Here is a 14,807-nt window from a genome sequence, read left to right on the forward strand (position 1 = left end):
TAATTAATGAGTCGTTAGATACATTAGTTGAAACAGCATTCATTACTAATGACATTTGAAAAACAATGTGGGCAAGGGCAGTAAAATGCATTGTTATCCAACCAGGCACGAGGTATTCTGCTTTATTACAGCAGTTTAGATTCACTTGTGTACCAGTTCTCTGCGCATGGAAACCACATTTTCACAAAAGTTCACTAGATCTACAAACCATTCAATCTGATATGACATTCTGCGAGGGTGCACAACAGCTGCTGTAATGGAAGACAGAAAGAACTGAACATTTATTATTAACCTCACAAAATAACACAAAGGATAAGTGTGAGAAAATGAACAGAACTGTTAATAGGAATGACTCATATTCAGCACGATAACAGGGTCTTAACAGGCTTCAACACAGGATTGCATTGCTTCTAACCTCTAAAGCAACACCACAAAAAAAAAAAAACCCTCCTGTTTCCTTACTGAGCTTATATATAGCTGGCTATCTTCGGCCCCTCCCTCTAAGCTCACCCAAGTGAGAAGTGTATAACTATTTGCAAATATTTCCTAAACTCATATTGTCCATACTTTACATGCAACTGTATCAAATACATTTGAATGGCCATTTCAATTAACTTATTTTCCTTTAAGGTTATTCATATTATTAATTCTAACATTCTGATCCTCTCCTCTATTGTAGACCTTTCCTTCTGCTTCGTCTTCCTCCTTTTACCTCTCCATCTCAGTATCCCTTGACTGCCACACTCTCTCCATCCCCTTCTGCTGAAAAACTAGGTGTTATTCTATATCCCCTCACTCTCCTTCTCTCAACACATCTCTTTCCTGACGCACACTTGCTGCTTCTTTCTTAGCAACATCTACTAGATTTGACTATTTTTCACTACTTATTCCACCCAACCCCTGGTCCAAGCTTGTATTATCCAGATTGGACTACTGTAACTCTCTTCTTTCTGGTCTCCCTGCTTCAGCAATCCGCCCCTTTCACCTCATTCAAAATTCTGCTGCTTGTCTTGTATTCTCCCAACCTCGCTATTCTCATGCTACCCCTCTGCATCGCACCCTCTACTGGCTACCTAGCTCTGCTTGCATTCAATTCAAGACCCTTGATTTCGTCTACCGCTCTCTTCACCACAACGGCCCCTCCTACCTCCAGTACCTCATGTCTTCCTACACCCCCCTCTCACCCTCTCAGCTCCTTTAGTGCCGACAGGTCATGCCTTCCCTCCTCTCTCCATCCTCCGGTGCCCACCCTTCTCTTCCCTCGCCCCTCTGTGGTGGAACCAGCTACCGGAGACCTTCAGGACTGCTCTGTCTCTCATTGTCTTCCACCGCCTCCTCAAGACCCATTTGTTTAGATCCAACTTGTAGATCCCTGGCTCGACCCCTCCTGCTATGCACTGGACTTCCCTGCCCTACACACCACGTTACTGGATCCTCAGCTAATACACTATCCTTGCACTATTGTTTTACTAATATGTCACTGTAGAGATAACTTGTTGTAATCATAACTTATTGCATCCCAGTTCATATTATATTTTACTATTATTTGCACTGTAAACTATACTGTATTATATTGCTTGCATTGTAATCCTGTACTGCCCTTCTACACCTGGATACCTGCCAAATAAATACATAATAATAAAATAAATAATAATAATAATAATAATAATAATAATAATAATAATAATAATAATAATAATAATAATAATAATAATAATAATAATAATAATAACAGACTCCAGGCCGGGCACTCTGTCTCCCTACTCTCTTCCTACCTGAGTGCTGTGTGCCCCTGCCTCCTCTCTTTCTCCCTGCATTTTCACCACAAACACACTGAGAGAGTTCCCCTGTTTCCTCCGCTCCTCCGCCCTTCTTTCCTTCTCATCGGTGTGAGTGCTGTCTGCCCCTCCGTTCCATTTCTGTCACCTTCACACACTGAGAGGATTCCTCAATCTACACTGAACTGTTCCTGCCTTCTCATCAGTGAGACTGAGTACCCCCTCTCTGTCTCCCTCTATCCTTTCACAAACACACACTGGGAAGGTATTCCGTGTCCCTCTGGGATACACATGCACATGGAAAGTATCTACAATAGTTACATAATAACAAGTGGTTTTAAAGTTTGCACAATTACAGAATCTAGTGGGTAAAGTTTTTTTTTGAATGAAAGATGGAAATGTGCACCTAATGCTGTTGGAAACCGTTTTACTCACAATACAGCAGTGCTGTCAGGATACAAGTATCAGGTGAGTAACTGAACTGAGTGTGATGAGGAATCTTTTGGTCAAACCCAATTGTTACTATTATAGACAGCAAAACAGGAGAGAGCACATGAAGCCATGACTGGTGTGGTGTACAAAGCGAATTTCCAGACAGTATTCCAAGTGCAAAACATCCGTGTTTATTTTACAAAACAAAATAAGAAAGCCGCCCCTTTACCAGCGATGGTATCGGGGGTACACAGTGGGTTACAGTTCCAAACAGAAAAATACACCCCACAATTAACCGTGATTAAGCACCTCTGCAGCTGACAAATAGTTAAAGGTGCCGTTATTATGAGTAAAAGCAGGTCACTGAAACACTCCAGTTGGTGGAATAGTGTATTAATAATAGATAGGTTCTTACCAGATTGTATTTCCTTGAGGAATAATATAGGATACAAACAGGAGAGGGAGAGGAGTGCTGAGTGCTGTCTGATCTTCTCTGATCTTCTGTCTCTACAGAAACGTGGTTATCCCCAGGCTGATGGGGACCCATATAATATTTGGGGTATACACTGTATAGGAAAGACAGGCAGGACAGAAGAGAGAGGGTTACACTGAGATGTCAGGTTCAGGGGTTAAACACTGACAAAGAAAATCACATGGTACAAAGATGGGTCAGAATAACCAGACACGAGGATTATTACAGCAGAAGAGATGGTGATATACAATTAGATCTGCTACTAGAGACCACAGTGGGGAATATACCTGTTATACAAGGACATTAGAAATGTACTGTAAACAAAGCAGAAGCTCTACTAATGGGGGTATCAGGTAAGTCCAAAGACTCTGAATTCTAACATTCTGATCCTCTCCTCTAAGGAAGAAATCAGACGGGGCAAATGACAAATGACTGCTTCCTACCTGAGTGCTGTGTGCCCCTGCCTCCTCTCTTTCTCCCTGCATTTTCACCAAACTAGAGGGGAGGCATGCCTTGATTTAGTCCCTTTTCAAATAACGAAGATAGAATAACTAAAACAGAGGTCAGATTTCTGTCTCCTTCACACACTGAACCACTGGCAAACTCAGACCAGTACATGGTCTCATTTGAAGTGTTTTTTAAAACCCCAAAAGTAAGGTATTCCATGTCCCTCTGACTAAAGTTAAGGTTTACAATTTTAGAAAAGCAAGTGGTATGAAGGTTTGAAACAGAGACTAACAGAAGTAGATTGGAGTAAAATAGAGAAAACACCCACAGAAGTTGGATGGTCTAATCTTCAAAAATGTAGTACTAGAGGCGCAAAACAATTACATCCCTAAAGTAGACAAATCTAAATGTAAAACTAAATTGCCAAAATGGTTTAATAGATCAATTAAAAAAAATATTCAGCGAAAAAAGGCACTTTACAGAGCATTAAAAAAGGACCAAAAACAAAGTACGCAGAAAGAGTACACAGAACTGCAAACGCAAGTCAAAAAGGAAGTTAGAAAGGCCAAGAGAGAAATAGAAATGAACATTGCTAAGGGAGCTAAAACCAATTCCAAAAATTTTTCCAATATTACACAGCAAGAGAACATTCAAAGAGGAGCTTAAATGTTTAAGAGATACAAATGGCAAAATCGTAGAGGAAGAAAAAAAAATAGCAAATATGTTAAATGATTACTTTTCACAAGTTTTTTACAAAGGAAATTACTGACAACATGCCCCACATGTCATCCAGTTCCTATCCAGTTTTAAATAACTTTAGCATAACTGAGGCAGAAGTGTTAAAGGGACTAGGAGCTCTTAAAATAAACAAATCCCCTGGGCCGGATGAGATCCTCCCAGTAGTACTCAAAGAAATGAAAGAAGTAATTTACAAACCGCTAAGCAAGATCATGCAGCAGTCTCTTGACACAGGGGTGGTACCGACAGACTGGAAAATTGCAAACGTAATACCGATCCACAAAAAGGGAAACAAAACTGAACCAGGTAACTACAGACCAGTAAGCCTGACTTCTATTATATGCAAACTTATGGAAACTATAATAAGATCCAAAATGGAAAATTACCTATATGGTAACAGGGTACTAACAGGGTACTGGGAGACAGTCAACATGGTTTTAGGAAAGGGAGATCGTGCCTAACTAACTTGCTTGATTTTTTTTAGAGGATGCAACATCGATAATGGATAACTTGCAAAGCATATGACATGGTTCATTTAGATTTCTAGAAAGCTTTTGACAAAGTCCCGCACAAAAGATTAATTCTCAAACTGAATGCAGTTGGGATTCAAGGAAACACATGTACATGGATTAGGGAGTGGTTAACATGTAGAAAACAGAAAGTACTGATTAGAGGAAAAACCTCAGAATGGAGTGTGGTAACCAGCGGTGTACCACAGGGATCAGTATTAGGTCCTCTGCTATTCCTAATCTACATTAATGATTTAGATTCTGGTATAGTAAGCAAACTTGTTAAATTTGCAGACGACACAAAAGTAGGAGGAGTGAGTGCTGTCTGCCCCTCCAGCAAAGGTCATTCAAAATGATCTAGACAAGATTCAGAACTGGGCAGACACATGGCAAATGACATTTAATAGAGAAAAGTGTAAGGTACTGCACGCAGGAAATAAAAATGTACATTATAAATATCATATGGGAGATATTGAAATTGGAGAAGGAATCTATGAAAAAGACCTAGGAGTTTTTGTTGACTCAGAAATGTCTTCATCTAGAAATGTGGGGAAGCTATAAAAAAGGCTAACAAGATGCTCGGATACATTGTGAAAAGTGTTGAATTTAAATCAAGGGAAGTAATGTTAAAACTGTACAATGCACTTGTAAGACCTCATCTTGAATATTGTGTTCAGTTCTGGTCACCTCGCTATAAAAAAGATATTGCTGCTCTAGAAAGAGTGCAAAGAAGAGCGACCAGAATTATTCCGGGCTTAAAAGGCATGTCATATGCAGACAGGCTAAAAGAATTGAATCTGTTCAGTCTTGAACAAAGAAGACTACGTGGCGACCTAATTCAAGCATTCAAAATTCTAAAAGGTATTGACAGTGTCGACCCAAGGGACTTTTTCAGTTTTACAAAACAAAATAAGAAAGCCGCCCCTTTACCAGAAAAAAGAAACAAGGACCAGGGGTCACAAATGGAGTTTAGAAAAAGGGGCATTCAGAACAGAAAATAGGAGACACTTTTTTACACAGAGAATTGTGAGGGTCTGGAATCAACTCCCCAGTAATGTTGTTGAAGCTGACACCCTGGGATCCTTCAAGAAGCTGCTTGATGAGATTTTGGGATCAATAAGCTACTAACAATAAAGGAGCAAGATGGGCCGAATGGAGAGGAGTTTGTAAACTTTCTTATGTTCTTATGTTCTTATGTCTCTACAGAACGACCCCAGGCTGTGCTGACCCAGGAGCCTGCATGGACACAGCTATACGACTCAGAGAGTGTTACACTGAGATGTCAGGTTCAGGGGCACTACACTGATTGGAGAATCACATGGTACAAAGATGGGAGGAAAGTTCCAGTATACGAGGATTATTACAGAAGAAGAGATGGTGATAGATACAAAATTAGCTCTGCTACTAGAGACCACAGTGGGGAATATACCTGTAAAGGTGAAAGGAGCGGTAACCCATCGTACTCTAAACCAAGCGATGCTCTCACACTGACAGTATCAGGTAAGTCCAAAGACTCTGAATTCTAACATTCTGATCCTCTCCTCTATTGTAGACATCAGACGGGGCACTCTGTCTCCCTACTGCCTTCCTACCTGAGTGCTGTGTGCCCCTGCCTCCTCTCTTTCTCCCTGCATTTTCACCACAAACACACTGAGAGAGTTCCCCTGTTTCCTCCGCTCCTCCGCCCTTCTTTCCTTCTCATCGGTGTGAGTGCTGTCTGCCCCTCCATTCCATTTCTGTCACCTTCACACACTGAGAGGATTCCTCAATCTACACTGAACTGTTCCTGCCTTCTCATCAGTGAGACTGAGTACCCCCTCTCTGTCTCCCTCTATCCTTTCACAAACACACACTGGGAAGGTATTCCATGTCCCTCTTGGATACAGTAATCTTCAATCTACAATAGTTACATAATAACAAGTGGTTTGAAAGTTTGCACTATTACAAAATCTAGAGGGTAAAGTTTTTTTTTGAATGTAAGAGGGAAATGTGCACTGCAATAATTCTGTTGTCTCCTCTAATTTAGCTGACAAGCCAAAGCCTGCACTGACCCGGGAGCCTGCAGGAGAGATATTCGAAGGAGACTCAGTGACCCTGAGCTGTAGGGTTGAGGGGGGCTCTGATGGCTGGAGATATCTCTGGTATAAAGACAGTCAGTCCAGTACTCCAGTGTACCAGACTGACAGCAGCAGTGGAACTGGAGCCGGATACACAATCAGAGCTGCTGCTGTGTCTCACAGTGGAGAGTACTGGTGTCGAGCTAAAAGGGGGAGCAAACCGTTTTACTCACAATACAGCAATGCTGTCAATATACAAGTATCAGGTGAGTGACTGAACTGAGCCTGTAAGAAAGATGGCAGCCAGCCATAGAGAAAATTAAAAAGTCTCAGTATTAGACCAAAAGAAGATTACTTTGTAGCTCTATTTCCTTTAAATTAAAATAGATATGATGCAGAAACAAAGTTATTTGACTGCTTTTAATTAATATTATTTTAAAGAGCAAATTAAGTTTATCATTAAAGACCCCCTTTCTCTTTATATTAATTTCCTTTTATTTATTTATCTTTATCTAAATGGCAGGGAACACTGCAATTAAATCATCTTTATATTTCTCCAGCGCTGCCCCAGACTACACTCACCCTGGAGCCTCCATTCCCAGAGATAATCACCAGGGATGCTTTTCAATGGGCCCTTATAGTTTCACATCTTACAACTGCAATCAATCAATCAATCAATCTATTTCTTATATAGGGTGTTTCATAATAAATCACCTCAAATAATAATAACAATAATTTACAAAACAATTTAGAGAAATAGTAAAAGATAAGATAATAAAATACCCTTTAAATAAATACATTAAAATACTTTTAAAAAGCAGTGACAAAAACAGGTAGTAAAAAAAAAATCTAATTAGGTACACTGTATTGTATAAGGAGCGTCACGGTGGCGTGGTGGTTAGCGCTGCTGCCTCACAGTGCCAGGGTCCTGGGTTCAATTCCAGTCTAGGGTTCTGTCTGTGTGGAGTTTGCATGTTCTCCTTGTGTTCGTGTGTTTTTTTCTCTTGGAACTCCAGTTTCCTCACACAGTCCAAAGACATGCTGTTCAGGGTGATTGATCACTCTAAATTGCCCTCTGTGTGTTTGATGCCCTGCGATGGACTGGCATCCCATCAAAGGTGTTGTCCTGCCTTGTGCCCTTTGTCTGCTGGGTTAGGCTCCAACTCAACACAACCCAGTAAAAGATTGAACAGATAATGATAATACTGTATAAAAGTTTATGATCATTATCACTCTGCTAAATTTGCAGGGGGTTTGAATGCTTCTCTCAAATTCGACTAGTAGGAGCAGATGAGGTTTTCAGTGTTGTGGAAATTCTTTGGGTATTCCATGATTCTAGACTGTGGGCATCAAACAATAACCAATATTATCAACAAACCAATAGCAATGTTCTCTTTTAAAGCCTTCTTTTATTAATCAAATCAAGCTTGCAATGCGCAAAACCTTTTCAAGTGTTTTAGAGAGGGTTTCTCTTTATAGCTACTTAGCCTTTTAATGTTGTATGCTGGTGATGGATATATGTGTTGACTGTGATTGAGGAATTCCAATTCCAAACAGTACCCAGATATATGTAATATGCCTTTTCCAATGAAGGCTACTTTACTGCACTCACACTAGCCACAGCTATACAGGGAAGACTGGGTTAGAATATGCATTCACTAAAATAAAGTTTCTCTCCACTGTCGGACTGTTGCCTTTCCCAATGAAGGCTACTCTTTTCAATCAAACCAGTCTCATAAATAACAAATACGAGGTGTGCAGGAAGTGTCTCATTCGTGCTATAGGAAAGATTATGGACTGCCTCTTTATTGTGTCTTAAATAAGCAACGTCTCTTTGGAGGTCAGCGGTTGCCAGCTCATGTGTGGGATTACTCTTAGCACACGAGGAACATTCAGTATAGAATCTCTCTGTATGGCCGTTTGAAGTCATGTATCCAATTTATGTGACAGTCAAACCATTCATTTTTGCATCTATAACCACAATGCCAGTCCTTAAAGGCTGCACTGTCTATAGCTGGAAGAGGCTTCACCTGGTTTGACTCTCCACAGACCCTCTGACTGTGTTCTTGTTGTTTTGTGTCAGAGCTGTTCTCCAGGGTGACTCTGTCAGCCTCTCCGAGAGCCACAGTGAAGGAGGGAGAGGCTCTTAACCTGACCTGTGAGGCAACAATGAACAAACCCCCCCGCACTCAAATCCACTACACCATTCTGAGAGACGGGGAGCCTGTGATTAACAGCACTGGCCCTGCACTGTACAGCATAGCCAGCACTGAGATGAGCCACGCTGGGAGCTACACGTGTGCTGTGGAGTCACAGGGAGTGAGGAAGAGCAGCCAGGAGTTACACATTGAAGTGCAAAGTAAGAACAGCCTCTTCAGATCAAAAAGTATATCGCCTATTTTCACCAAAGAAACAGCTTTTGCACAGATCTTGAACTCTCCTGTTTATGCTTTTCTATACCACGTTCTTTTTAAAAAAAATTTAATTTTAAAGAATTTTTTCTTCTCCTAAAATGGCCTGCATCTTAAATTCGACTGTAGTGATTAAAATCGCCAACAAAAGAGGTGACTCCGCGAGTACAGAAACAGGAACGTGGCTGACCGCTTGATCAAAGACGAACAAAAACGTTCCTGGCCGATCTCGAACCATCCACGACATGCAAGTCAGATCGGAAATGCTGATCAGACCCCTGCATTTTCCGACATACCAAGCAATACCACAGTTCACAAAAATGGAAAAAAGAGGTGCATTAATCATGACTGGAAAGGAGAAGCAGCGCTTAACTGCAATGCTCTGAGTGATGGCAGACGGCCGTAAAACTGCTTGCTCACGCGTAATTCAGGCTGCATCATTGTAAATGCATCTTTATTTAATGTTTTATTTTTCCCGAAATTGAGGGTGGAAAATTTGGGCTGCGTCTTAAATTTGTAGGACTGCAGTATCAGCGTGATTTTCAAAAGGGGCAAAATGAGAACTAGGTTGCTAAGGGATTTCTACAAACCTGATTTAGGTTGCTAAGTATATGAGCTAGCTGAAATTCGTCCTGTATTCACTTCTTGATGCTTAAAAAATATAAATCAAGTGACAAAATGGTGAGTGGATACAGGTGAGTGCAGTGCAGAGCGGGTGCAAATCAGACAGACGATTACTTGGGTGTTTGTTGAACTTATTTGACAATGTCCAGGGCCTTATGGTGAACACCTATAAATAAATTATATTATTTATAGGCGTGTGTCACTCGTAACTTTAATCCCCGGGTTTGACTCGTAACCAAACTGCTCTCCAATCCACGGATGCCACTCTGTTTCCCGTCCGGGTCATTGAGTTTGCGTGCCGTAGCTCCGCCCCTTTTCTAGCTGGCCGACTTCCAGATACCCACGGGAATAAATTGTCATGCCTTTTAGTCCAGGGTACTCTGTTCCCTTTACACAGCGCCCTCACAGGTTGGGAGGGAGATCTAACATATGGTGTCACACATGATGACATTTAATCAGGCTTTTGAAATCATTTTGCGACCTGGTTCTTATTTTGCCTCTTTTGAAAATAAGGTGTCAAGTATTCCTTATGATTGTGAATGGTGCTCCCTCACCCCTCCTCTCCCCTCAGAGTCCTGGTCGTGGATCACTGTTCCTCTCAGTGTCTCGCTGGCTTCGATCATTTTTATTCTGGTCACAATATTGCTGTGCTACCAATACAAGACAAAAGGTGAGGCTCACACTCTGATTTTACTAGTTAAACGCTGGTTTGAAGACTGAATTTCAGACACAAAGACTTTCTTCAAACCTTTAGTCAAAGTGATAAATTTAGAAATGTTAAAACAATCTTAATACATTCAAGGACAACCATTAAGTCTAGTTCTTTCATTAAATATCTTGAGAGATTTCTATTAGAAACCTGTGTTATTGAATGTATTTATTTGAGTATTTATTTTGTAATAATACTGAATGAGACGACACAGACCTCAGAATGGGCTGGAATTACTCAGTTCTCCAGCTTTTTAAAAGTTTAGAGAACGTGTTACTGCCGCCAGCACTTATTAAAACCAGCCAATTGAATTGTTTCACCTTGTCACTTTCCTGGTGTATATTAACATATTAACATTCCAACTGGTTTGCGTCATGAATAGATTTCCATGTACAAACTATTCTTGCATTCTGATTTGAAATATGCACCATCTCCACCTTTAAATAAACAAAAAAAGACATATTTTCTACCTTAGTTTACCATATAGATAGATCAAATTACACTGACCAACCCCAGGGAAAAAAAAAAACAAAACATACCTTTGTTTCTTTTATTTGCAGGTTTTCTTTTCACTGCTGCCAAATTGAGGTAAGAATATCGAGTTTAATATCAATTGCAAGCAGGTGAAATGGCTGATAGAATGACTATGTGCTTGGCATGACTCTTCTAGCTGTTGGCATGCCGTGACTGCAGGTTCTCATCATGCTGTGCCAGCGAGATCTCACGCTGCACACACACGGCGTTGTTGTGTGACCAAACCACCTTGTCTCATTTAGAGCCTTTCCCATGAATGCAGGCAATTTTAAAACCTGAACCAGATTTTAAAGGGTTTCTGCTGTAGCTATGTGGGGATCGATTGCATCATACACCTTTCACTTCTCACAACTGCAAGGATTTTTTTTAATAAGTTTAGCCATCTAGTTTCATCTGGTGTAACATCAGTCTTTCACATTCAGAGAATGGTCTGGACCGGTTTGGGACAATGAATGCATTATAGGAACATAAGAACATAAGAAAGTTTACAAACGAGAGGAGACCATTTGGCCCATCTTGCTCATTTGGTTGTTAGTAGCTTATTGATCCCAGAATCTCATCAAGCAGCTTCTTGAAGGATCCCAGGGTGTCAGCTTCAACAACATTACTGGGGAGTTGATTCCAGACCCTCACAATTCTCTGTGTAAAAAGTGCCTCTTATTTACTGTTCTGAATGCCCCTTTGTCTCATCTCCATTTGGTCCTTGTTTCTTTTTTCAGATCGCCAGATTGCCGTAGTCTTCTTTGTTCAAAACAGAATAGATTCAATTCTTTTAGCCTGTCTGCATATGACATGCCTTTTAAACCCAGGATAATTCTGGTCGCTCTTCTTTGCGCTCTTTCTAGAGCAGCAATATCCTTTTTGTAGCGAGGTGACCAGAACTGAACACAATATTCAAGATGAGGTCTTACTAATGCCTTGTACTCTTATTTAGAAGTGAACTATAGTCGTACTGCAACATCATTTACCAGTAGGATTCTGGGAAGGGCAGGTTACCTGCTCTTAGTCATGGCAACGAGCCAGATATCATTGAGTGGCTGTAAAACTGAAAAGGAGACAGGGGTAACACGTTCAAAAACAAATGCCCCCTTAAACACATTTCCAGCTGATAATGTAATGCAATGTTTAGGCTAATGGACAGATGGGCATTATTATTTGAAGCTATTTTTTCAATACTGCACCATAGAGATTGAGGTTCACGAGAGTTGAATTTATCTTCATAAGACAGCTGCTGGACCACGTAAGAAGTCAGCCAGTTATCAAGCAAATATGCGATGATTCTGAAACAGGATCTGAAACAATCCTGCTGTATTTGTTTCCATCGGAAGCAGAATCAAACCATTTTTGAATTTGGAATCTGTCAGTCCCAGTTAGGATAACAGGGTGGCTGAAATACTATACCTCAAAATCTCAGGGAGTGTGCCCATGTGCTCTCAGACTGCAGGTAGAATCAGCTGTAGGCTGCCCCAGTTTGATGTTGGAACGAGATGAGGTTGAGTTTTATGGTCTGGTTTCATGGTGCACATAGAAGCAAAGCAACAGTAATTATCTTCTATCCTCTCTGGTACATTGATCCCCTCTCTCTGTCTCTTACAGGCGCCCTGCTGATCAGACTCCTGCACAGCCCTTGAGAGGAATGGAGCTCTCCAGACTTGGACAACAGCCTGGTGAGTTACTGACAGATCACGTGTCCGTAAAAAAAATACCATTAAAAAAAATGGGAATCATTCTATGATAATTCCAAAGCTTAATACTGTGAAATGTAAACTATACTAAAACTTAATTATTTAATTTATTGAAACAGTACATGAAACGGGGATTTAATTGAAGTCTATTAAATAATGTCTTAAATGGTACAGATAACATCAATCTTGAGAAGCTGCATTCCTGATGCATGCAGATGCAGGCAGTGCTGGTGTATGCACTGCCCTGGGCAGCATGCTTGCAGGACCTGTTCTTGTTCTGATGCTGGTTCTTTCTTTTTTTTTGCTGTTGACTGCATTTCCAGGTAACTGCACCACATCCAAAATAGAGACCGTATACGCAGAAGTAATGCCGTGTCAACAGAACCAAGGTCAGGGCCTCTGGAACTCCTCTCCATCCCATTCCACTTGACACCTTCTCTACACCATCTCCAGCCACATGACCACAAGGGAGTAGAAATCCTTTGTTTGAGAATTTGGCATTTATTAAACCAACAAACAAAACACTGGAACAAATTAACAAGGCAGAACCTAGACGGCCTAGGTTGGGTATTTGGCTTCACTACCTCAAACACAACACAGTTACACAGAGTTACATAGTTACTGACTCAAAACCTCAACTAAACATCAGCTCCCAAATTGAGTGTTTGAATTTTTAGAGGTGCCGTGTCTGTCTGTCCATCACACTTGCATGTATACTTCTGTCTTAAGAAACACATGTTCAGTTGTGATGAAATCTGGTCTGGACATTCTTTAGCATAACTATTGAGTGTCTGTCTCTGGGGATTTATGTAGGCTTCTGCCCTTAAGTCACATTTACATTTCATGTTTGTTGCTAATGACTGCAATTTTGTATTTCCAGCTGTGCATGTCACTGACACCCCCTCAGCATCCAATGGTGACGAAATCCTTTACTCTACGATTGACTTAAAGAATACAAAGCCAGGTATTTCTGTATTGAGTCTCCTCTCTTTCAGGGCTCATATTATAATGTGATATTTTATTAGCAGGTCAGAAAACAAAACATGTATTGGGTTGTCCATTAAATTTAACCTGTACATTACCGTGGGTGGCTGGTGGGTAATTCACTGACACACGGGAGACAGAAGTATGTACTTGAAAAACAGCACAGGTGCCCTTTTTTATTTAGTTGTTGCTTTTTCTCTTTTAGCCCGCAGAGGGTGCTGTTGTCCGTGGCTTGACTACCAGCGATGGTAGACAGGCCTACAGGAATGCCAATGTCGGTAAACAGTTCAAATGCGAGCGCAGGTGCTCAAAATGAATAATCCAAAACAGAAGGCGAAAGAAAAAAGGGAAAATAAAACACAGTAATAAAACTATAAAGGTACTGCATTCGGCAGCGTTACCCCGGCCGTCGCTACCCGCACGGCCCGAGTCCCCGTCCTACACTTGCTGCTCCCTCAGCCTGCTGTGTATATACTGACGAGGTCTGCCCAAGGGTTCCCCGCTATCACTGCCTTGGTTTTCTTCTCTTTAGATTTCTTTCAGGTCTTTTCTCCCAGCAGTTCTCAGTTCTGGATCAAAGCTTCCACAAGCTCGGCACTTCTTAGAGGGGCAGAACTGAGGGAACAGCAGAACGTTATTCTGTAGGGCTAGCAATCCTCCTAAGGCTTGCCTCTCAGCCACTCAGAGAGAGGGAGAGCCCACACACCCACCTCTCCATGTCACTGCCATGACCCACAGCACTATGAACGCACCAGATGAGTCAGCACAGATCTCCCCCTTGTTACAATGACTACATATTGAATAGAAGGACACTGTGTGATTCAATATGTGATAATAATCTTTATCATACAAGTGTACTGTAGGTTGTGTCTATCTACGAATTCAATTTTCCTCTGTGAGCATGAGAGATTTGGACATCAGTGGCTTTATGAATATTGCTTTGCTTTAGTAGTTTGGTAGGGCTTTTGCATAGGCACACTACAATGTAAACCTTAAAGTGACTGGCATTTCGTTTCATTGTTCTATCTTTTCAGCTAAACCCAGATCAAAACGCAACTGTGATGCCCTGTACTCTGCTGTCCTTGTCAAGAAGCGAGAAGGTAAGAATGACAAAAAATCCTCTCTGAGCCACCAGCGGAGATATAGAGAACAATGAAGACAAACCCAGAAACAAATTTTATCATGTTTCTTTAGACGATCTCAAACCTGCTTGATAGGGGAACAACTTTTCAAAATGTGTTTTAAACTGGAAACCCCTGAACTAAAATGGGGAAAATCACTAAAAAGAAAGCCAGTAACCATTTTCCAAATATCAGAGTCATGAGAATCAGTTGTCCGTGTTTCACAAACAGCAATGTTAAATCCTAATTGTTACAAATAGGTGAGCAGCAAAGGAGGTTTATAGATTCCTAAAGCCAGTGGAACAC

At 41.0% G+C, this 14,807-nt stretch overlaps 1 protein-coding gene across 7 annotated transcripts in view; it reads left to right on the forward strand.

Annotated features, from left to right (window-relative positions):
• LOC121307240 (Fc receptor-like protein 5) overlaps positions 1-14,807 on the forward strand; it is a 92,577-nt gene that overhangs the window by 69,083 nt on the left and 8,687 nt on the right. For 3 of the 7 annotated variants that reach the window (XM_041239390.1, XM_041239383.1, XM_041239387.1), the window contains 7 exons: positions 8,517-8,792; positions 10,040-10,138; positions 10,738-10,765; positions 12,308-12,378; positions 12,720-12,785; positions 13,277-13,360; positions 14,415-14,480. In XM_041239390.1, the coding sequence (XP_041095324.1) occupies positions 8,517-8,792; positions 10,040-10,138; positions 10,738-10,765; positions 12,308-12,378; positions 12,720-12,785; positions 13,277-13,360; positions 14,415-14,480 (690 nt within the window). Of the gene's footprint in view, positions 1-5,582; positions 5,877-8,516; positions 8,793-10,039; positions 10,139-10,737; positions 10,766-12,307; positions 12,379-12,719; positions 12,786-13,276; positions 13,361-14,414; positions 14,481-14,807 lie in introns of all 7 variants that reach the window. The other 4 variants (XM_041239388.1, XM_041239389.1, XM_041239386.1 and 1 more) reach the window with 4 other exon arrangements.

This window comes from Polyodon spathula, chromosome 54 (genome assembly GCF_017654505.1).
Source record: "Polyodon spathula isolate WHYD16114869_AA chromosome 54, ASM1765450v1, whole genome shotgun sequence".
Lineage (NCBI taxonomy): Eukaryota > Metazoa > Chordata > Actinopteri > Acipenseriformes > Polyodontidae > Polyodon > Polyodon spathula.